A 25000-nucleotide genomic window follows, 5' to 3' on the forward strand; every position below is an offset into this window, starting at 1 on the left:
GGCTCTGCTGACTTCAGGACAACAGTGACGACATGCTGTCCAAAGGCCACAGTAAGTGTGTCGCCCCTCCCCCCCCCCCCCCCCCACACCACCACCAGGTTTCCTCTCCAGACGATCTCCACCACGTCTGTTTGAGACGACAACAAACATTTATATGTTTATATTCATATGTATATTTATGTATATATATATGTATATTTATATGTGTGTATATATATGTGTGTATATATATATATTTGTGTATATGTGTATATTTATATATATTTTTTATATATATATATATTTATACATATATATTTATACATATATTTATGGGTATATATATATATGTGTATGTATAAATTTATGTGTATATATTTATATGTTTATATATATATATATATATGTGTATATATATATATATATATATATATATATATGTGTATATATTTATATGTTTATATATATATATATATATACATACATATAAATATTGTATATAATATATATATACATATAAATATTTTATATAATATTTATATATATATATAGTCTAGGTTTCACTATTTTTCAGACTAATTGTTAATGGATCCAGCAGGAAGTTCATAGTCGTTACGATTTGTACGAGAATTTTCCAAATAGAGTAAAAACACCCCAAAAAAAGGCCAATTTAAAGCAATATAGAGAAAATAAAGAAAGTAGATCCCAGTAATTAAGAATAAAACACAAACTTTCCTGTATTTGTATGAAAATGACGTCAACACAGCGACTCGTTGCGTCACACTCAGCAAGTGAGAAGCTGGGGATGGTTCCTGGTGGAGGCGTGTCCTCAGACCTCCCCTCCCCCATCCCCCCCCCCCCAACCTCCTCCCCCCCCACATCCTCCCCATCCCCCACATCCTCCCCATCCTCCCCATCCCCCACATCCTCCCCATCCTCCCCATCTCCCCCCCCACATCCTCCCCATCCCCCCCCACCTCCTCCCCATCCCCCCCCCCCCTCCTCACCACCATCGACTGTGGAGGATCCTCCGGACCGGAGCTCCGTCTCTTCTCTCAACTCACTCTGGATCTCTTTCTTGAGGGTTTCAGACGAAGCGTCGACCCATTCGATGGTTCTGGATGTTTGTGGTTCTGTGAATGTGGTTCAGGATGTTAGTGGTTCTGTGAATGTGGTTCAGGATGTTAGTGGTTCTGTGAATGTGGTTCAGGATGTTTGTGGTTCTGTGAATGTGGTTCAGGATGTTAGTGGTTCTGTGAATGTGGTTCTGTGAATGTGGTTCAGGATGTTTGTGGTTCTGTGAATGTGGTTCAGGATGTTTGTGGTTCTGTGAATGTGGTTCAGGATGTTAGTGGTTCTGTGAATGTGGTTCTGTGAATGTGGTTCTGGATGTTTGTGGTTCTGTGAATGTGGTTCAGGATGTTTGTGGTTCTGTGAATGTGGTTCAGGATGTTTGTGGTTCTGTGAATGTGTTTCAGGATGTTAGTGGTTCTGTGAATGTGGTTCTGTGAATGTGGTTCAGGATGTTTGTGGTTCTGTGAATGTGGTTCAGGATGTTTGTGGTTCTGTGAATGTGGTTCAGGATGTTAGTGGTTCTGTGAATGTGGTTCAGGATGTTTGTGGTTCTGTGAATGTGGTTCAGGATGTTTGTGGTTCTGTGAATGTGGTTCAGGATGTTAGTGGTTCTGTGAATGTGGTTCAGGATGTTTGTGGTTCTGTGAATGTGGTTCTGTGAATGTGGTTCAGGATGTTAGTGGTTCTGTGAATGTGGTTCAGGATGTTAGTGGTTCTGTGAATGTGGTTCTGTGAATGTGGTTCAGGATGTTTGTGGTTCTGTGAATGTGGTTCAGGATGTTAGTGGTTCTGTGAATGTGGTTCAGGATGTTAGTGGTTCTGTGAATGTGGTTCAGGATGTTTGTGGTTCTGTGAATGTGGTTCAGGATGTTAGTGGTTCTGTGAATGTGGTTCAGGATGTTTGTGGTTCTGTGAATGTGGTTCTGTGAATGTGGTTCAGGATGTTTGTGGTTCTGTGAATGTGGTTCAGGATGTTAGTGGTTCTGTGAATGTGGTTCAGGATGTTTGTGGTTCTGTGAATGTGGTTCTGTGAATGTGGTTCAGGATGTTTGTGGTTCTGTGAATGTGGTTCAGGATGTTTGTGGTTCTGTGAATGTGGTTCAGGATGTTAGTGGTTCTGTGAATGTGGTTCTGTGAATGTGGTTCAGGATGTTAGTGGTTCTGTGAATGTGGTTCAGGATGTTTGTGGTTCTGTGAATGTGGTTCAGGATGTTTGTGGTTCTGTGAATGTGGTTCAGGATGTTAGTGGTTCTGTGAATGTGGTTCAGGATGTTTGTGGTTCTGTGAATGTGGTTCTGTGAATGTGGTTCAGGATGTTTGTGGTTCTGTGAATGTGGTTCTGTGAATGTGGTTCAGGATGTTAGTGGTTCTGTGAATGTGGTTCAGGATGTTAGTGGTTCTGTGAATGTGGTTCTGTGAATGTGGTTCAGGATGTTTGTGGTTCTGTGAATGTGGTTCAGGATGTTTGTGGTTCTGTGAATGTGGTTCAGGATGTTAGTGGTTCTGTGAATGTGGTTCAGGATGTTTGTGGTTCTGTGAATGTGGTTCAGGATGTTAGTGGTTCTGTGAATGTGGTTCTGTGAATGTGGTTCAGGATGTTTGTGGTTCTGTGAATGTGGTTCAGGATGTTAGTGGTTCTGTGAATGTGGTTCTGTGAATGTGGTTCAGGATGTTTGTGGTTCTGTGAATGTGGTTCAGGATGTTAGTGGTTCTGTGAATGTGGTTCAGGATGTTTGTGGTTCTGTGAATGTGGTTCAGGATGTTAGTGGTTCTGTGAATGTGGTTCTGTGAATGTGGTTCAGGATGTTTGTGGTTCTGTGAATGTGGTTCAGGATGTTAGTGGTTCTGTGAATGTGGTTCTGTGAATGTGGTTCAGGATGTTTGTGGTTCTGTGAATGTGGTTCAGGATGTTAGTGGTTCTGTGAATGTGGTTCAGGATGTTAGTGGTTCTGTGAATGTGGTTCAGGATGTTTGTGGTTCTGTGAATGTGGTTCAGGATGTTAGTGGTTCTGTGAATGTGGTTCAGGATGTTAGTGGTTCTGTGAATGTGGTTCAGGATGTTTGTGGTTCTGTGAATGTGGTTCTGTGAATGTGGTTCAGGATGTTAGTGGTTCTGTGAATGTGGTTCAGGATGTTTGTGGTTCTGTGAATGTGGTTCAGGATGTTTGTGGTTCTGTGAATGTGGTTCTGTGAATGTGGTTCAGGATGTTAGTGGTTCTGTGAATGTGGTTCAGGATGTTTGTGGTTCTGTGAATGTGGTTCTGTGAATGTGGTTCAGGATGTTTGTGGTTCTGTGAATGTGGTTCTGTGAATGTGGTTCAGGATGTTAGTGGTTCTGTGAATGTGGTTCAGGATGTTAGTGGTTCTGTGAATGTGGTTCAGGATGTTAGTGGTTCTGTGAATGTGGTTCAGGATGTTTGTGGTTCTGTGAATGTGGTTCAGGATGTTAGTGGTTCTGTGAATGTGGTTCAGGATGTTTGTGGTTCTGTGAATGTGGTTCAGGATGTTTGTGGTTCTGTGAATGTGGTTCTGTGAATGTGGTTCAGGATGTTAGTGGTTCTGTGAATGTGGTTCAGGATGTTAGTGGTTCTGTGAATGTGGTTCAGGATGTTTGTGGTTCTGTGAATGTGGTTCTGTGAATGTGGTTCAGGATGTTTGTGGTTCTGTGAATGTGGTTCTGTGAATGTGGTTCAGGATGTTAGTGGTTCTGTGAATGTGGTTCAGGATGTTAGTGGTTCTGTGAATGTGGTTCAGGATGTTAGTGGTTCTGTGAATGTGGTTCAGGATGTTTGTGGTTCTGTGAATGTGGTTCAGGATGTTTGTGGTTCTGTGAATGTGGTTCAGGATGTTAGTGGTTCTGTGAATGTGGTTCAGGATGTTTGTGGTTCTGTGAATGTGGTTCAGGATGTTAGTGGTTCTGTGAATGTGGTTCTGTGAATGTGGTTCAGGATGTTAGTGGTTCTGTGAATGTGGTTCAGGATGTTAGTGGTTCTGTGAATGTGGTTCAGGATGTTTGTGGTTCTGTGAATGTGGTTCAGGATGTTAGTGGTTCTGTGAATGTGGTTCAGGATGTTTGTGGTTCTGTGAATGTGGTTCTGTGAATGTGGTTCAGGATGTTTGTGGTTCTGTGAATGTGGTTCTGTGAATGTGGTTCAGGATGTTTGTGGTTCTGTGAATGTGGTTCAGGATGTTTGTGGTTCTGTGAATGTGGTTCTGTGAATGTGGTTCAGGATGTTAGTGGTTCTGTGAATGTGGTTCAGGATGTTTGTGGTTCTGTGAATGTGGTTCAGGATGTTTGTGGTTCTGTGAATGTGGTTCTGTGAATGTGGTTCAGGATGTTAGTGGTTCTGTGAATGTGGTTCAGGATGTTTGTGGTTCTGTGAATGTGGTTCTGTGAATGTGGTTCAGGATGTTTGTGGTTCTGTGAATGTGGTTCTGTGAATGTGGTTCAGGATGTTAGTGGTTCTGTGAATGTGGTTCAGGATGTTAGTGGTTCTGTGAATGTGGTTCAGGATGTTAGTGGTTCTGTGAATGTGGTTCTGTGAATGTGGTTCAGGATGTTTGTGGTTCTGTGAATGTGGTTCTGTGAATGTGGTTCAGGATGTTTGTGGTTCTGTGAATGTGGTTCTGTGAATGTGGTTCAGGATGTTAGTGGTTCTGTGAATGTGGTTCAGGATGTTAGTGGTTCTGTGAATGTGGTTCAGGATGTCAGTGGTTCTGTGAATGTGGTTCTGGATGTTTGTGGTTCTGTGAATGTGGTTCTGTGAATGTGGTTCAGGATGTTAGAGGTTCTGTGAATGTGGTTCTGGATGTTTGTGGTTCTGTGAATGTGGTTCTGGATGTTTGTGGTTCTGTGAATGTGGTTCTGTGAATGTGGTTCTGGATGTTAGTGGTTCTGTGAATGTGGTTCTGGATGTTTGTGGTTCTGTGAATGTGGTTCTGTGAATGTGGTTCTGGGCGGTTTGTGTTGTTAAACGCCAACAAATGCGGATCAAAGATCCAGATCCCACGAGTCAGACCCGATCCGATTCCAGCCGTTCGCTCCTCTCGCATCGTTGACCTCAACTTCCTGTCTGACCTCGGCCCCCCAAACTGGATCCAGGTAGATCCAGTTTGGGGGGCCGAGGACCAGGATCAGGTTCATCAGAGGTTTACTGATGAAACTCAAACCCAACGAGCAGAGTCTCAACACTGAAGAGCAAACAGAAGTAATACATTCATATATTTAAATACATATTTAAATACATTCATATATATAAATACATATTTAAATATATAAATACATATTTAAATACATTCATATATAAATACATATTTAAATACATTCATATATTTAAATACAACAAACATGAATTCTAATAAGAAAGCAAAGTTTTCGTTTTAAATGTTTAAATCTTTTGTTATATCGGTCATTCAGGATGTTATTGTCCTGTTATATCCTATCCTGGGTTTGGTCCCTGAAGGCACCACGATGGCGGCTTCATTCTGTGTATTTATTGTGTGATTGTTCCTCCGGTGTGTCGAGTAGCCACAAAGCATTCTGGGTAACGAAGTTCCCCCAGCTGACGCCCGGCGTGTTTTTGTTGTGATTGCAGAACACGTGACCTCTAACGCCAGCGATAGTGAGAGTAGCTACCGTAAGTGTGACTCTGCCGTCGACGCTAACCGCTAACCTCCCCCCCCCCCCCCCCGTACCCCGTCACTAACGAGCTGCTGATTGGCCGAGAGCAGCATGACCTCACGTGCACACCTGGCAGGTGTTTGCTCCGAATGGACGTGTGTTGACGTCAAAGAGGGATTTCACAGTATTATAAATATCATAAAAGGTCCGCCATGTTTCTACGGTAACCTGAAACGGACAAACACAACAACACAACAACACAACAACACAACAACACAACAACACTGACTCCAGAGAGAATCCAGAGGGCTCAGTTGGCTGCAGTCTGTGACCTCACCACTAGATGGCGCCACATCGAACACACTGCAGCTTTACTCAGTACCGGAGTAAACGGCGCCTGAACGCACCTTCACTTTCAACCCGTCGCCGTCAGTTTAGAATCTTCAGAAATACATGAAACACAACGATGAAGACTGTCTCCTCTTCTTCCTCCTCCACCTCCTCTTCCTCTATCCCTCCTCCTCCACTACCACTTCCTCTTCCTCCTCCACTACCACTTCCTCCTCCTCCTCCTCCTCCTCCTCCTCCTCCTCTAACCGTCCTCTTGTGTCCCAGGTGGGCAGGAGGACCTGGTTCTGTCCTACCATCACGTCTCTCAGCAGGAAGGTATGAGAACCCATGAACATGAATAATATCAATGACTTTAACATCCACACGCATTGAATACATATAATCTTTAAATTAATGATGTATTATATATATATATATTCTATTTAAAAACACAGAGAACTAAAAGCAGCTTTAGAGGAATGAAGTTATATTTTATTATTCATTTCAAGCACATTGTGATGTTTAATTAGTCGTTTACAGTTTTGCTTTTACGATTAAATCTGAAAATGCCAAAACAGTTTTAATTTGTTACGTTTCATATTTCATATTTAGTCCTTAAACAAAGATGTTTATTTTTTATTTTTTTAAATTTCCTTTTAGTGTCAAATGTTTTTTTTATAATATTGAATATTTCTCGTGCTTTTATTATATTCACCACTATAGTGACCACTTCCTGTTTCCTGTCCACACAGTGAGCTACACCCGGCCCGTCATCGTGCTCGGCCCCATGAAGGACCGCGTCAACGACGACCTCATCTCAGAGTTCCCCGACAAGTTCGGGTCCTGCGTCCCCCGTGAGTACTTCTGAGAGTACTAGGATGAAGTACTTCTGAGAGTACTAGGATGAAGTACTTCTGAGAGTACTACAGGATGAAGTACTTCTGAGAGTACTAGGATGAAGTACTTCTGAGAGTACTAGGATGAAGTACTTCTGAGAGTACTAGGATGAAGTACTTCTGAGAGTACTAGGATGAAGTACTTCTGAGAGTACTACAGGATGAAGTACTTCTGAGAGTACTAGGATGAAGTACTTCTGAGAGTACTAGGATGAAGTACTTCTGAGAGTACTAGGATGAAGTACTTCTGAGAGTACTACAGGATGAAGTACTTCTGAGAGTACTAGGATGAAGTACTTCTGAGAGTACTACAGGATGAAGTACTTCTGAGAGTACTACAGGATGAAGTACTTCTGAGAGTACTAGGATGAAGTACTTCTGAGAGTACTACAGGATGAAGTACTTCTGAGAGTACTAGGATGAAGTACTTCTGAGAGTACTAGGATGAAGTACTTCTGAGAGTACTACAGGATGAAGTACTTCTGAGAGTACTAGGATGAAGTACTTCTGAGAGTACTAGGATGAAGTACTTCTGAGAGTACTACAGGATGAAGTACTTCTGAGAGTACTAGGATGAAGTACTTCTGAGAGTACTAGGATGAAGTACTAGGATGAAGTACTTCTGAGAGTACTACAGGATGAAGTACTTCTGAGAGTACTAGGATGAAGTACTTCTGAGAGTACTAGGATGAAGTACTTCTGAGAGTACTACAGGATGAAGTACTTCTGAGAGTACTACAGGATGAAGTACTTCTGAGAGTACTAGGATGAAGTACTTCTGAGAGTACTACAGGATGAAGTACTTCTGAGAGTACTAGGATGAAGTACTTCTGAGAGTACTAGGATGAAGTACTTCTGAGAGTACTACAGGATGAAGTACTTCTGAGAGTACTACAGGATGAAGTACTTACTACAGGATGAAGTACTTCTGAGAGTACTAGGATGAAGTACTTCTGAGAGTACTAGGATGAAGTACTTCTGAGAGTACTAGGATGAAGTACTTCTGAGAGTACTAGGATGAAGTACTTCTGAGAGTACTACAGGATGAAGTACTTCTGAGAGTACTACAGGATGAAGTACTTCTGAGAGTACTACAGGATGAAGTACTTACTACAGGATGAAGTACTTCTGAGAGTACTAGGATGAAGTACTTCTGAGAGTACTAGGATGAAGTACTTCTGAGAGTACTACAGGATGAAGTACTTCTGAGAGTACTAGGATGAAGTACTTCTGAGAGTACTAGGATGAAGTACTTCTGAGAGTACTACAGGATGAAGTACTTCTGAGAGTACTACAGGATGAAGTACTTCTGAGAGTACTAGGATGAAGTACTTCTGAGAGTACTAGGATGAAGTACTTCTGAGTACTACAGGATGAAGTACTTCTGAGAGTACTACAGGATGAAGTACTTCTGAGAGTACTACAGGATGAAGTACTTCTGAGAGTACTACAGGATGAAGTACTTCTGAGAGTACTAGGATGAAGTACTTCTGAGAGTACTAGGATGAAGTACTTCTGAGTACTACAGGATGAAGTACTTCTGAGAGTACTACAGGATGAAGTACTTCTGAGAGTACTAGGATGAAGTACTTCTGAGAGTACTACAGGATGAAGTACTTCTGAGAGTACTAGGATGAAGTACTTCTGAGAGTACTAGGATGAAGTACTTCTGAGAGTACTACAGGATGAAGTACTTCTGAGAGTACTAGGATGAAGTACTTCTGAGAGTACTAGGATGAAGTACTTCTGAGAGTACTACAGGATGAAGTACTTCTGAGAGTACTACAGGATGAAGTACTTACTACAGGATGAAGTACTTCTGAGAGTACTAGGATGAAGTACTTCTGAGAGTACTAGGATGAAGTACTTCTGAGAGTACTACAGGATGAAGTACTTCTGAGAGTACTACAGGATGAAGTACTTACTACAGGATGAAGTACTTCTGAGAGTACTAGGATGAAGTACTTCTGAGAGTACTAGGATGAAGTACTTCTGAGAGTACTAGGATGAAGTACTTCTCAGAGTACTACAGGATGAAGTACTTACTACAGGATGAAGTACTTCTCAGAGTACTACAGGATGAAGTACTTACTACAGGATGAAGTACTTCTGAGAGTACTAGGATGAAGTACTTCTGAGAGTACTAGGATGAAGTACTTCTCAGAGTACTACAGGATGAAGTACTTACTACAGGATGAAGTACTTCTCAGAGTACTACAGGATGAAGTACTTACTACAGGATGAAGTACTTCTGAGAGTACTAGGATGAAGTACTTCTGAGAGTACTAGGATGAAGTACTTCTCAGAGTACTACAGGATGAAGTACTTACTACAGGATGAAGTACTTCTCAGAGTACTACAGGATGAAGTACTTACTACAGGATGAAGTACTTACTACAGGATGAAGTACTTCTGAGAGTACTAGGATGAAGTACTTCTGAGAGTACTACAGGATGAAGTACTTCTGAGAGTACTACAGGATGAAGTACTTACTACAGGATGAAGTACTCCTGAGAGTACTACAGGATGAAGTACTTGTGATATATAAATACATACTTGTCCCCCTCAGATACGACCCGCCCCAAGAGGGAGTACGAGGTGGACGGCAGAGACTACCACTTCATGGTGTCCAGGGAGCAGATGGAGAAGGACATCCAGGACCACCGCTTCATCGAGGCCGGCCAGTACAACGCTCACCTGTACGGCACCAGCGTGCAGTCGGTCCGGGAGGTGGCCGAGAAGGTACCTCCAAATAAACCACGGTCCTTGAACGCATCGCGTGCGTCACAAAAAGCCTCATTTAACAGATATAAATACAAACAGGAAGTAGAGGCTCATTTGAACATTTAATACAAACAGGAAGTAGAGGCTCATTTGAACATTAAATACAAACAGGAAGTAGAGGCTCATTTGAACATTGAATACAAACAGGAAGTAGAGGCTCATTTGAACATTAAATACAAACAGGAAGTAGAGGCTCATTTGAACATTGAATACAAACAGGAAGTAGAGGCTCATTTGAACATTAAATACAAACAGGAAGTAGAGGCTCATTTGAACATTAAATACAAACAGGAAGTAGAGGCTCATTTGAACATTAAATACAAACAGGAAGTAGAGGCTCATTTGAACATTGAATACAAACAGGAAGTAGAGGCTCATTTGAACATTGAATACAAACAGGAAGTAGAGGCTCATTTGAACATTGAATACAAACAGGAAGTAGAGGCTCATTTGAACATTGAATACAAACAGGAAGTAGAGGCTCATTTGAACATTGAATACAAACAGGAAGTAGAGGCTCATTTGAACATTGAATACAAACAGGAAGTAGAAACAGGAAGTAGAGGCCCATTTGAACATAACTGAGCTCTTCTCCAATAAAGTTCTACTTCTAGATACAGGACCACTAAAGTCCTGTAAATCTCTAAAACTACCGTCCACAGAGATATAGGACTTTTATTCTGAAAACCAAAGAGAGAACAAGTGACAGGAGCTCAGAGGGTTAAACTTCCTTGAGTGTCAAGAGCACTGGATGCTGATGGAAGTGTCTCCTCCTCTTCCTCCTCCTCCTCCTCCTCCTCCTCCGCCTCCTCCTTCAGGGTAAACATTGTATCCTGGACGTGTCGGGGAACGCCATCAAGAGACTCCAGCTGGCTCAGCTTCACCCCATCGCGGTCTTCATCAAACCCAGATCTGTGGAGAACATCATGTGAGTGTGTGTGTGTGTGTGTGTGTGTGTGTGTGTGTGTGTGTGTGTGTGTGTGTGTGTGTGTGTGTGTGTGTGTGTGTGTGTGTGTGTGTGTGTGTGTGTGTGTGTGTGTGTGTGTGTGTGTGTGTGTGTGTGTGTGTGTGTGTGTGTGTGTGTGTGTGTGTGTGTGTCTGTGTGTCTGTGTCTGTGTCTGTGTCTGTGTGTGTGTCTGTGTGTCTGTGTCTGTGTCTGTGTCTGTGTGTGTGTGTGTGTGTGTCTGTGTGTGTGTCTGTGTGTCTGTGTCTGTGTCTGTGTCTGTGTGTGTGTGTGTGTGTCTGTGTCTGTGTGTGTGTGTCTGTGTCTGTGTCTGTGGTAAGTGACCATGTCTCCTGCAGGGAGATGAACAAGCGCCTGACGGAGGAGCAGGGCAGGAAGACGTTGGACCGAGCCACCAAGCTGGAGCAGGAGTTCACCGAGCATTTCACAGGTGAGGAGACCTGCACCTTTAAAACATAACCAGAACCAACACTACCACTTTAGTCCACAGGGGGCACCAGAACCACCACTACCACTTTAGTCCACAGGGGGCACCAGAACCAACACTACCACTTTAGTCCACAGGGGGCACCAGAACCACCACTACCACTTTAGTCCACAGGGGGCACCAGAACCAACACTACCACTTTAGTCCACAGGGGGCACCAGAACCACCACTACCACTTTAGTCCACAGGGGGCACCAGAACCAACACTACCACTTTAGTCCACAGGGGGCACCAGAACCAACACTACCACTTTAGTCCACAGGGGGCACCAGAACCAACACTACCACTTTAGTCCACAGGGGGCACCAGAACCAACACTACTATATTTTAAGTTAAATTCGTGTCACAATTCAAAGGAGATGAAATGTTTGTTGACTACCGGATACTTTTATTCTGAAACGATGTCTCATGGTGGTCAACAGGAAGGGGGCGGGGCTTCCCCTCTCCAGTCTGGTGTGTTCTTCATGTCGTTGAGGTCTTTGTGGTTCCTGTGTTTCAGCCGTGGTTCAGGGCGACACTCTGGAGGAGATCTACGACCAGGTGAAGCAGATCATCGAGGAGCAGTCGGGTCCGTTCATCTGGGTTCAGTCCAAGGAGAAGTTATGAGGATCAAAACTCTGCTCCACCGCGCCTCCTCTCTGTGGTGCCAGCTGCTTTTATTTTGTAGTTTTTTTGGTTCTGAATCAGACTCCATCGTTGGGTTTCCTGACCATCAGAGTCACTCACACAGGAACCATGATGACATCACACGCAACACGGTACAACTGCTTAATGTTTAAGGGAGGAGGAGGAGGAGCAGGAGCAGGAGGAGGAGGAGGAGGAGGATCAGGAGCAGGAGGAGGAGGAGCAGCAGCAGCAGCAGGAGGAGACGTGTCCTTCAAAGCTGCCAGAAGGTTTCGTCTCCAGAAGGAAACAAAAGCTCCTCTTAAGTCGGTTAATGAGGCCGTTTATTTCCCATCAGCAGCGTCTTCTGCTCCTTCTCTTCATTCATTCTCCTTCTCCATCTTCTCCTCCTTGTAGTTTCTGCAGGCTGCCGCTAGGGAGCGCTGTGGAGGGTTTTAAAGTGATTTTATTCTGCCGAACATCAGACGTTTAGTTGACCCCATTTGATGAGGTCAAAGGTCACAGCGTTCATTTCCTCAACTCGTTTCTGTCTGCAGCCTCGTGAGATGATTTCATATTTCAGCTTTTTATTGGACTTGAAAGTGAAGAAAATAGTGAAATCACTTTTTTAAACCACATGAAATCATTAAAAACACACATTTCCTCCTAATTATGTCTCATAACTACGAGTCAGGGTTTTATTTTAATACGGTAATCAATATAAATATATAAATGCACAAAAGTGTGAATGATAAATCAATCTCATATCTCAAATATTATTTATTTAAATAAAATAACTGTAAAACTACATTTTTAATTACAAGGAAACTCAAACAATAGTTTTTAGAATTCTCAACTCATATTTTTCATTAAATGATTTAAAATAATTGTGCAAAGTTATAAAGATGAAGTTATGAGCAAATGTTAAATTACTGGAAAACTACATCTTATAATTAATAATGAGTCTTTAAAGACCTGCACCTGATGTCTTCATCATCATCATCATCATCATCATCATCATCATCGGGGCGTTTGGCACCCTCTTGTGACGGGTTGGAACCCCGTCAATGCGATGGGGTCATGTGACCTCGCGATGTGACCTCGCGATGGGGTCATGTGACCTCGCGATGGGGTCATGTGACCTCGCGATGGGGTCATGTGACCCCGTGATGTGACCTCGCGATGGGGTCATGTGACCTCGTGATGTGACCTCACGATGGGGTCATGTGACCTCACGATGGGGTCATGTGACCCCGTGATGTGACTTCACGATGGGGTCATGTGACCTCGTGATGTGACCTCACGATGGGGTCATGTGACCCCGTGATGTGACCTCGCGATGGGGTCATGTGACCTCGCGATGGGGTCATGTGACCTCGCGATGGGGTCATGTGACCTCGCGATGGGGTCATGTGACCCCGTGATGTGACCTCGCGATGGGGTCATGTGACCTCGTGATGTGACCTCACGATGGGGTCATGTGACCCCGTGATGTGACCTCACGATGGGGTCATGTGACCCCGTGATGTGACCTCACGATGGGGTCATGTGACCCCGTGATGTGACCTCACGATGGGGTCATGTGACCTCGTGATGTGACCTCACGATGGGGTCATGTGACCTCGTGATGTGACCTCACGATGGGGTCATGTGACCCCGTGATGTGACCTCACGATGGGGTCATGTGACCTCGTGATGTGACCTCACGATGGGGTCATGTGACCTCACGATGGGGTCATGTGACCCCGTGATGTGACCTCACGATGGGGTCATGTGACCTTGTGATGGTTTGTGGAGACCAGCTGCTCCTCCAGGTTTCTGGAGGCGTGTCCCCAAACACGCAGCTTCCTATTGGACGAGGGTCTTTTGACAGACATTTAGCTCTCGGTAAACTGCCTATTTTGTTATGAAAGTCTATATTGAACTTTAAGCACTACGACTGCGGGGATTCTGTTCTCTGCATTGTTAATCATATATGAATAGAAAAGTATAAAGATATTTGAATATGAATATATATATATATATATATATATATTTCTTTGATCACCTCTTCTGTCTTTTCTTTTTCTTTTTTAAGCATAATAAAAACTTAACAAGAAAACCAGAAGTGCCGTCTTCTTCTTCTTCTCCTCCGGAGTTTCAGGTCCAATAAGGATTCAGCTGATGAAACGAGGACCGACTGGGACCAGGTCTTAAACCAGCGCTTCCAGGTTGGACTCAGTCCCACACGGTCTCCCAGTCCATGAAGATGAAACCAGTCCACCGAGGCTCCGGGAAACTACATTTATTTCAGGAACTGTTGTGGGGTTCGGTGGGAATTGAACCATCGACCTTGTGTTTAGTGGAGGACTGAAACGCCGCGTGAGGTAGAAGCTGTGAAGTGTTTTATCTTTTAAAAGATAAAGGAGGTTGTTTGGGTGTAAACCAGAGTTAAAAAGGTCAAGTTAAACCGGATAGAGGTCTCAGGATGGTGCAGGTCTAGATAAACCACAGTAAACTACGGTAGGATTGTAACAGATTCTGAAAGTGATAGCGTGGTCTGGACCGCCGGAGTAATATCCAGTTACAGTTTTAACCTCAGTGCGGTGTTGAGGATTCAGAAAGAAACGTCTGTACGGTTTGTTTGTTGGGTCAATTAGACCTCAGCTCAGGACAACAGGTCTCTATAATACAGTATTAATGCCCCTAGTGGACACCAGGAGAACAACATGTATTATCTCTATAATACAGTATTAATGCCCCTAGTGGACACCAGGAGAACAACATGTATTATCTCTATAATACAGTATTAATGCCCCTAGTGGACACCAGGAGAACAACATGTATTATCTCTATAATACAGTATTAATGCCCCTAGTGGACACCAGGAGAACAACATGTATTATCTCTATAATACAGTATTAATGCCCCTAGTGGACACCAGGAGAACATGTAGTATCTCTATAATACAGTATTAATGCCCCTAGTGGACACCGGGAGAACAACATGTATTATCTCTATAATACAGTATTAATGCCCCTAGTGGACACCAGGAGAACAACATGTATTATCTCTATAATACAGTATTAATGCCCCTAGTGGACATCAGGAGAACTACATGTATTATCTCTATAATACAGTAGTGATGCCCCTAGTGGACACCAGGAGAACAACATGTATTATCTCTATAATACAGTATTAATGCCCCTAGTGGACACCGGGAGAACAACATGTATTATCTCTATAATACAGTATTAATGCCCCTAGTGGACACCGGTGGACACCAGGAGAACAACATGTATTATCTCTATAATACAGTATTAATGCCCCTAGTGGACACCGGGAGAACATGTAGTATCTCTATAATACAGTATTAATGCCCCTAGTGGACACCAGGAGAACAACATGTATTATCTCTATAATACAGTATTAATGCCCCTAGTGGACACCAGGAGAACATGTATTATCTCTATAATACAGTATTAATGCCCCTAGTGGACACCGGGAGAACAACATGTATTATCTCTATAATACAGTATTAATGCCCCTAGTGGACACCGGGAGAACAACATGTATTATCTCTATAATACAGTATTAATGCCCCTAGTGGACACCAGGAGAACAACATGTATTATCTCTATAATACAGTATTAATGCCCCTAGTGGACACCAGGAGAACAACATGTATTATCTCTATAATACAGTATTAATGCCCCTAGTGGACACCAGGAGAACATGTAGTATCTCTATAATACAGTATTAATGCCCCTAGTGGACACCAGGAGAACAACATGTATTATCTCTATAATACAGTATTAATGCCCCTAGTGGACACCAGGAGAACATGTAGTATCTCTATAATACAGTATTAATGCCCCTAGTGGACACCGGGAGAACAACATGTATTATCTCTATAATACAGTATTAATGCCCCTAGTGGACACCAGGAGAACAACATGTATTATCTCTATAATACAGTATTAATGCCCCTAGTGGACATCAGGAGAACTACATGTATTATCTCTATAATACAGTAGTGATGCCCCTAGTGGACACCAGGAGAACAACATGTATTATCTCTATAATACAGTATTAATGCCCCTAGTGGACACCGGGAGAACAACATGTATTATCTCTATAATACAGTATTAATGCCCCTAGTGGACACCGGTGGACACCAGGAGAACAACATGTATTATCTCTATAATACAGTATTAATGCCCCTAGTGGACACCGGGAGAACATGTAGTATCTCTATAATACAGTATTAATGCCCCTAGTGGACACCAGGAGAACAACATGTATTATCTCTATAATACAGTATTAATGCCCCTAGTGGACACCAGGAGAACATGTATTATCTCTATAATACAGTATTAATGCCCCTAGTGGACACCGGGAGAACAACATGTATTATCTCTATAATACAGTATTAATGCCTCTAGTGGACACCGGGAGAACAACATGTATTATCTCTATAATACAGTATTAATGCCCCTAGTGGACACCGGGAGAACAACATGTATTATCTCTATAATACAGTATTAATGCCCCTAGTGGACACCAGGAGAACAACATGTATTATCTCTATAATACAGTATTAATGCCCCTAGTGGACACCGGGAGAACAACATGTATTACCTCTATAATACAGTATTAATGCCCCTAGTGGACACCGGGAGAACAACATGTATTATCTCTATAATACAGTATTAATGCCCCTAGTGGACACCGGGAGAACAACATGTATTACCTCTATAATACAGTATTAATGCCCCTAGTGGACACCGGGAGAACAACATGTATTACCTCTATAATACAGTATTAATGCCCCTAGTGGACACCGGGAGAACAACATGTATTATCTCTATAATACAGTATTAATGCCCCTAGTGGACACCGGGAGAACAACATGTATTACCTCTATAATACAGTATTAATGCCCCTAGTGGACACCGGGAGAACAACACGTAGTATCTCTATAATACAGTATTAATGTCCCTAGTGGACACCGGGAGAACAACACGTATTATCTCTATAATACAGTAGTGATGCCCCTAGTGGACACCGGGAGAACAACACGTATTATCTCTATAATACAGTATTAATGCCCCTAGTGGACACCGGGAGAACAACACGTATTATCTCTATAATACAGTATTAATGCCCCTAGTGGACACCAGGAGAACAACACGTAGTATCTCTATAATACAGTATTAATGCCCCTAGTGGACACCAGGAGAACAACACGTAGTATCTCTATAATACAGTATTAATGCCCCTAGTGGACACCAGGAGAACAACACGTAGTATCTCTATAATACAGTATTAATGCCCCTAGTGGACACCAGGAGAACAACACGTAGTATCTCTATAATACAGTATTGATGCCCCTAGTGGACACCAGGAGAACAACACGTAGTATCTCTATAATACAGTATTGATGCCCCTAGTGGACACCAGGAGAACAACACGTAGTATCTCTATAATACAGTATTGATGCCCCTAGTGGACACCAGGAGAACAACACGTATTATCTCTATAATACAGTATTGATGCCCCTAGTGGACACCAGGAGAACAACATGTATTATCTCTATAATACAGTATTGATGCCCCTAGTGGACACCAGGAGAACAACACGTATTATCTCTATAATACAGTATTGATGCCCCTAGTGGACACCAGGAGAACAACACGTATTATCTCTATAATACAGTATTAATGCCCCTAGTGGACACCAGGAGAACAACACGTATTATCTCTATAATACAGTATTAATGCCCCTAGTGGACACCAGGAGAACAACACGTATTATCTCTATAATACAGTATTAATGCCCCCAGTGGACACCAGGAGAACAACATGTATTATCTCTAATATACAGTATTAATGCCCCTAGTGGACACCAGGAGAACAACATGTATTATCTCTATAATACAGTAGTGATGCCCCTAGTGGACACCAGGAGAACAACATGTAGTATCTCTATAATACAGTATTAATGCCCCTAGTGGACACCAGGAGAACAACACGTATTATCTCTATAATACAGTAGTGATGCCCCTAGTGGACACCAGGAGAACAACACGTATTATCTCTATAATACAGTATTAATGCCCCAAGTGGACATCAGGAGAACAACACGTATTATCTCTATAATACAGTAGTGATGCCCCTAGTGGACACCAGGAGAACAACATGTATTATCTCTAATATACAGTATTAATGCCCCTAGTGGACACCAGGAGAACAACATGTATTATCTCTATAATACAGTATTAATGCCCCTAGTGGACACCAGGAGAACAACATGTATTATCTCTAATATACAGTATTGATACCCCTAGTGGACACCAGGAGAACAACACGTATTATCTCTATAATACAGTATTGATGCCCCTAGTGGACACCAGGAGAACAACACGTATTATCTCTATAATACAGTATTAATGCCCCTAGTGGACACCAGGAGAACAACACGTATTATCTCTATAATACAGTATTAATGCCCCTAGTGGACACCAGGAGAACAACACGTATTATCTCTATAATACAGTATTAATGCCCCTAGTGGACACCAGGAGAACAACACGTAGTATCTCTATAATACAGTATTAATGCCCCTAGTGGACACCAGGAGAACAACACGTATTATCTCTATAATACAGTAGTGATGCCCCTAGTGGACACCAGGAGAACAACACGTATTATCTCTATAATACAGTATTAATGCCCCTAGTGGACACCAGGAGAACAACACGTATTATCTCTATAATACAGTATTAATGCCCCCAGTGGACACCAGGAGAACAACACGTATTATCTCTATAATACAGTATTAATGCCCCCAGTGGACACCAGGAGAACAACATGTATTATCTCTAATATACAGTATTAATGCCCCTAGTGGACACCAGGAGAACAACATGTATTATCTCTATAATACAGTAGTGATGCCCCTAGTGGACACCAGGAGAACAACATGTAGTATCTCTATAATACAGTATTAATGCCCCTAGTGGACACCAGGAGAACAACACGTATTATCTCTATAATACAGTAGTGATGCCCCTAGTGGACACCAGGAGAACAACACGTATTATCTCTATAATACAGTATTAATGCCCCTAGTGGACACCAGGAGAACAACACGTATTATCTCTATAATACAGTATTAATGCCCCCAGTGGACATCAGGAGAACAACACGTATTATCTCTATAATACAGAGTTAATGCCCTAGTGGACACCAGGAGAACAACACGTATTATCTCTATAATACAGTATTAATGCCCCCAGTGGACATCAGGAGAACAACACGTATTATCTCTATAATACAGAGTTAATGCCCCAGTGGACATCAGGAGAACAACACGTATTATCTCTATAATACAGTATTAATGCCCCCAGTGGACATCAGGAGAACAACACGTATTATCTCTATAATACAGTATTAATGCCCCCAGTGGACATCAGGAGAACAACACGTATTATCTCTATAATACAGTATTAATGCCCCCAGTGGACACCAGGAGAACAACACGTATTATCTCTATAATACAGTATTAATGCCCCTAGTGGACACCAGGAGAACAACATGTATTATCTCTAATATACAGTATTAATGCCCCTAGTGGACACCAGGAGAACAACATGTATTATCTCTATAATACAGTAGTGATGCCCCTAGTGGACACCAGGAGAACAACATGTATTATCTCTAATATACAGTATTAATGCCCCTAGTGGACACCAGGAGAACAACACGTAGTATCTCTATAATACAGTAGTGATGCCCCTAGTGGACACCAGGAGAACAACACGTAGTATCTCTATAATACAGTAGTGATGCCCCTAGTGGACACCAGGAGAACAACATGTAGTATCTCTATAATACAGTATTAATGCCCCTAGTGGACACCAGGAGAACAACATGTATTATCTCTATAATACAGTAGTGATGCCCCTAGTGGACACCAGGAGAACAACACGTAGTATCTCTATAATACAGTATTAATGCCCCTAGTGGACACAAGGAGAACAACATGTATTATCTCTATAATACAGTATTAATGCCCCCAGTGGACACCAGGAGAACAACATGTATTATCTCTATAATACAGTATTAATGCCCCTAGTGGACACCAGGAGAACAACATGTATTATCTCTATAATACAGTATTAATGCCACCAGTGGACACCAGGAGAACAACATGTATTATCTCTATAATACAGTATTAATGCCCCCAGTGGACACCAGGAGAACAACATGTATTATCTCTATAATACAGTATTAATGCCCCCAGTGGACATCAGGAGAACAACACGTATTATCTCTATAATACAGTATTAATGCCCCCAGTGGACACCAGGAGAACAACATGTATTATCTCTAATATACAGTATTAATGCCCCTAGTGGACATCAGGAGAACAACACGTATTATCTCTATAATACAGTATTAATGCCCCCAGTGGACACCAGGAGAACAACATGTATTATCTCTAATATACAGTATTAATGCCCCTAGTGGACACCAGGAGAACAACATGTATTATCTCTATAATACAGTAGTGATGCCCCTAGTGGACACCAGGAGAACAACATGTAGTATCTCTATAATACAGTAGTGATGCCCCTAGTGGACACCAGGAGAACATAACTTATATAATCAATAGTTTCCATGGAGGACAAAATGAGAGAACACTCAAACCATCTGGCAGCTTTTATTCTCAAGGTGGGACAGCCGACAGGTGAGTGACCTTTGACCCTGACCCTACAGGGGTCTGTTCAGTAGATCAGCAACAAGGAGACGACGTGGAGGAATAAATTAAAAACCCCAAAAGAACTCGTCGGGTAAAAATAAAAATATATAAACTTAACAAAACCTCAAACAAAAATCTTTAAAATAAGAACAATAAAACAAATCTGTTAGAAAACTCGAGTGCGTTTTTGTTTTTGGTTTGTTTCTTCCACACACACACACACACACACACACACACACACACACACACACACACACACTATTTACACTCGTATTTATAGACTCTCTCGCTCTGATCGTTATTTCAGAGTTTAAGCCCCGCCTCTCGTCCCGTCCGGCCAATCAGCAGCTGCTGTTCTTGAACTCTCCATTCTCAGTGATTGACAGCTTGGTGGGGTTGCTGGGCGACAGGCCGTTGTGTGGGTGGGGCGCGCTGTAGCGCTCCTTCACCTGCGTCAGCGCCGCCATCAGCCGCGAGTTCGCCGCGTCCAGCGAGCCGATCCGCTTCTCCTGATTGGACGGAAAGCTAAATCAATTAACCTATCGAGACGCGTAGGAACACAACCTGTTAGCCGCATGTCATTAAACGTATATGGACTAAAGTTTAATAAGAGATTCTTAGGCTGACAGAGAGTCACAGCTCTGTGGAGCCGTGTATTCCTATAGACCTCAGTAGTAATGACTTCATGAACTTCTTCAATGAAAAGATTTGAACTATTAGAGGCAAGATTGATGATCTCTTGCCCTCAACTACTACCGATCTGTCATCAAGAGGAGTGGCCTTGGAAACGGCTGTATGCCCTGGTGTATATTTGGATAGCTTTTCTCCCATTAACCTAGACCAATTGTCCTCAACGGTTTCTACTTCTAAACCGTCTACCTGTCTCTTAGACCCCATCCCAACGAGGCTGCTTAAAGACGTGTTGCCTTTAATTGGCACCTCTCTGCTGGATATTGTTAATGTGTCTTTGCTAACAGGCCATGTACCACATTCCTTCAAAGTAGCTGTAATTAAACCTCTCCTGAAGAAGACCACTCTTAATCCAGAGGTGTTGGCTAACTACAGACCGATCTCTAACCTTCCCTTCCTCTCTAAGATCCTTGAGAAAGTAGGACTCATCTCTGTACTGGTCTTATTAGACCTTAGTACTGATAAAGGACTCATCTCTGTACTGGTCTTGTTAGACCTTAGTACTGATAAAGGACTCATCTCTGTACTGGTCTTGTTAGACCTTAGTGCTGATAAAGGACTCATCTCTGTACTGGTCTTGTTAGACCTTAGTGCTGATAAAGGACTCATCTCTGTACTGGTCTTGTTAGACCTTAGTGCTGATAAAGGACTCATCTCTGTACTGGTCTTGTTAGACCTTAGTGCTGATAAAGGACTCATCTCCGTACTGGTCTTGTTAGACCTTAGTGCTGATAAAGGACTCATCTCCGTACTGGTATTATTAGACCTTAGTGCTGATAAAGGACTCATCTCTGTACTGGTCTTGTTAGACCTTAGTGCTGATAAAGGACTCATCTCTGTACTGGTCTTGTTAGACCTTAGTGCTGATAAAGGACTCATCTCTGTACTGGTCTTGTTAGACCTTAGTGCTGATAAAGGACTCATCTCTGTACTGGTCTTGTTAGACCTTAGTGCTGATAAAGGACTCATCTCTGTACTGGTATTATTAGACCTTAGTGCTGCGTTCGACACCATTGATCATGACATCCTATTACAGAGACTGGATCAGTCGATTGGCATTTCAGGTACCGCACTAAGTTGGTTTAAATCCTATTTATCAGATCGATCTCAGTTTGTATTTGTAAACGATGAAGCCTCAATGACCACCAACATTAATCACGGAGTTCCACAAGGTTCTGTGCTTGGACCAATTTTATTTACCTTATATATGCTTCCTTTGGGCAACATTATCAGGAAACACTGCATAAACTTTCATTGCTATGCAGATGATACTCAATTATATCTATGGATCAAACCAGAGGAGACCAACCAGCTCGCTAAAATTCAAGAATGTCTTAAAGTCATAAAAACATGGATGACCTGCAACTTCCTGATGTTAAACTCAGACAAAACTGAAGTTATTTTACTGTCCCTGAACACCTCAGAGATCAATTATCTGGTGATGTGGTTTCTGTAGATGGCATTGCCCTGGCATCCAAAACCACTGTAAAGAATCTCTAGTTATCTTTGACCCAGACTTGTCCTTTAACTCCACGTTAAGCAAATCTCAAGAACTGCATTTTTTCATCTACGTAACATTTCAAAAATCAGGCACATCTTGTCCCAAAAAGATGCAGAAAAGCTGGTTCACGCGTTTGTTACTTCCAGACTAGATTACTGCAACTCCTTATTATCAGGCTGCTCTAATAAGTCTCTTAAGTCCCTCCAGTTGATCCAGAATGCTGCAGCTCGTGTACTCACAAAAACTAAGAAAAGAGATCACATGACTCCTGTATTAGCTGCTCTGCACTGGCTCCCTGTAAAATCAAGAATCACATTTAAAATTCTTCTCCTCACCTACAAAGCCTTGATTGGTGATGCACCATCATATCTTAAGGAGCTTGTAGTACCATATTACCCCACTAGAGAGCTGCTCACTAAATGCGGGGCTACTTGTGGTTCCTAGAGTCCTAAAAGTAGGATGGGAGCCAGAGCCTTCAGTTATCAAGCTCCTCTTTTATGGAACCAGCTTCCACTTTCAGTCCGGGAGGCAGACACAGTCACCTCATTTAAGAATAGACTTAAGACTTTCCTCTTTAATAGCCCTTATAGTTAGGGCTGAATCAGGTTTGCCCTGGTCCAGCCCCTTGATATGCTGCTATAGGCTTATAGGCTGCTGGGGGATGTTTTAGGATACACTGAGCACCTCTCTCCTCTTCTCTCTCTCCTTATGGATGAATTTACATCTCTCCATTGCACCTTATTAACTCTGCTTCCTCCCCGGAGTCTTTGTGACTTCACGTCTCATAGGGTCCATTGGACCTGGAGGTGTCTGATGCTGGTGAGCCGGCCTCCCATTGGCCCTGCTGATGCCCCGCCCCCCCTCCTCTCTACCTCCTTCTGTTTCATGGATTGGAGTTCCATTCATACATTGTCATATTCATGTAATGTGTTTATGTAACTCTGTAACTCTGTTCATCTGGTCACATGACATCTATTCATCTGTCCATCCGGGGAGAGGGATCCTCCTCTGTTGCTCTACTGAAGGTTTCTTCTCTTTTTTCCCTGTCAAAGGTTATTTTTGGGGAGTTTTTCCTGATCCGATGTGAGGTCAAAGGTCAGGGATGTCGTATGTGTACAGATTGTAAAGCCCTCTGAGGGGAGGTTGTGATTTGTGATATTGGGCTATACAAAATAAACTGAATTGAATTGAAATTAAGTTTTAAATACTATACAGTTTATTACATACCTTCACCTTTATCTCCATAACATAATGACCTCTATTACATCGTTGTATATTTGGTAAAATAATGGAACTAACTTAACGAGCAAGGAAAACAATATTTAAAGCAGGAGAGTAAATATATTTTTAGAGGTTCTTATTCAGTATTCCTGTTTTAAGTAGAAATAAATCTCACTTAATTATTCAGAATTAATTGGATTAAGGGAAGGATTAAAAATGACTAAATTAAATGAAGTAAATTAAATAAAAAGTGAATAATAGTTTAATAATACATTTAGGCCATTGTAAACTATAAATGTATCAATTCTGTACAGAGGGCCTGTTATTTAAACTGACCATAAAACCTGTATTACATCGTTAACTAAATATAATAAAGGAACTTGATGTCAGGAGTGAAAATTAGAAAATATGGAAAATATAGAAAAATATAAACAGCCCAAAAAAACAAGACAAAGTAAACGTGAGATTGAAGCTCTGTTTGTCAGCAGGAAGACACTGAGACCTGGTGGTCTGGACTCTACAGACACCGAGACCTGGTGGTCTGGACTCTACAGACGCTGAGACCTGGTGGTCTGGACTCTACAGACGCTGAGACCTGGTGGTCTGGACTCTACAGACGCTGAGACCTGGTGGTCTGGACTCTACAGACGCTGAGACCTGGTGGTCTGGACTCTACAGACGCTGAGACCTGGTGGTCTGGACTCTACAGACACCGAGACCTGGTGGTCTGGACTCTACAGATGCTGAGACCTGGTGGTCTGGACTCTACAGACGCTGAGACCTGGTGGTCTGGACTCTACAGATGCTGAGACCTGGTGGTCTGGACTCTACAGATGCTGAGACCTGGTGGTCTGGACTCTACAGACGCTGAGACCTGGTGGTCTGGACTCTACAGATGCTGAGACCTGGTGGTCTGGACTCTACAGACACTGAGACCTGGTGGTCTGGACTCTACAGACGCTGAGACCTGGTGGTCTGGACTGTACAGATGCTGAGACCTGGTGGTCTGGACTCTACAGACACTGAGACCTGGTGGTCTGGACTCTACAGACACTGAGACCTGGTGGTCTGGACTCTACAGACACCGAGACCTGGTGGTCTGGAC

At 42.5% G+C, this 25000-nt stretch overlaps 2 protein-coding genes across 17 annotated transcripts in view; one reads left to right on the forward strand and one right to left on the reverse strand.

Annotated features, from left to right (window-relative positions):
* dlg1l (discs, large (Drosophila) homolog 1, like) overlaps positions 1–12408 on the forward strand; it is a 74389-nt gene extending 61981 nt beyond the window's left edge. For 8 of the 13 annotated variants that reach the window (XM_034555538.1, XM_034555540.1, XM_034555539.1 and 5 more), the window contains 7 exons: positions 5649–5690; positions 6290–6340; positions 6757–6858; positions 9470–9642; positions 10503–10612; positions 10987–11078; positions 11635–12408. In XM_034555538.1, coding sequence (XP_034411429.1) covers positions 5649–5690; positions 6290–6340; positions 6757–6858; positions 9470–9642; positions 10503–10612; positions 10987–11078; positions 11635–11741 — 677 coding nt within the window. In that variant the 3' untranslated portion in view covers positions 11742–12408. Of the gene's footprint in view, positions 1–17; positions 52–5648; positions 5691–6289; positions 6341–6756; positions 6859–9469; positions 9643–10502; positions 10613–10986; positions 11079–11634 lie in introns of all 13 variants that reach the window. The other 5 variants (XM_034555545.1, XM_034555546.1, XM_034555551.1 and 2 more) reach the window with 2 other exon arrangements.
* An 8020-nt stretch (positions 12409–20428) lies between these two features.
* The window catches only part of rasal2 (RAS protein activator like 2), a 74228-nt gene continuing 69656 nt past the window's right edge, over positions 20429–25000 (reverse strand). For all 4 annotated transcript variants that reach the window (XM_034555530.1, XM_034555527.1, XM_034555528.1 and 1 more), the window contains one exon: positions 20429–20992. In XM_034555530.1, coding sequence (XP_034411421.1) covers positions 20825–20992 — 168 coding nt within the window. In that variant the 3' untranslated portion in view covers positions 20429–20824. The remainder of the gene's footprint in view (positions 20993–25000) is intronic.

This window comes from Cyclopterus lumpus, chromosome 17, assembly GCF_009769545.1.
Source record: "Cyclopterus lumpus isolate fCycLum1 chromosome 17, fCycLum1.pri, whole genome shotgun sequence".
NCBI lineage: Eukaryota > Metazoa > Chordata > Actinopteri > Perciformes > Cyclopteridae > Cyclopterus > Cyclopterus lumpus.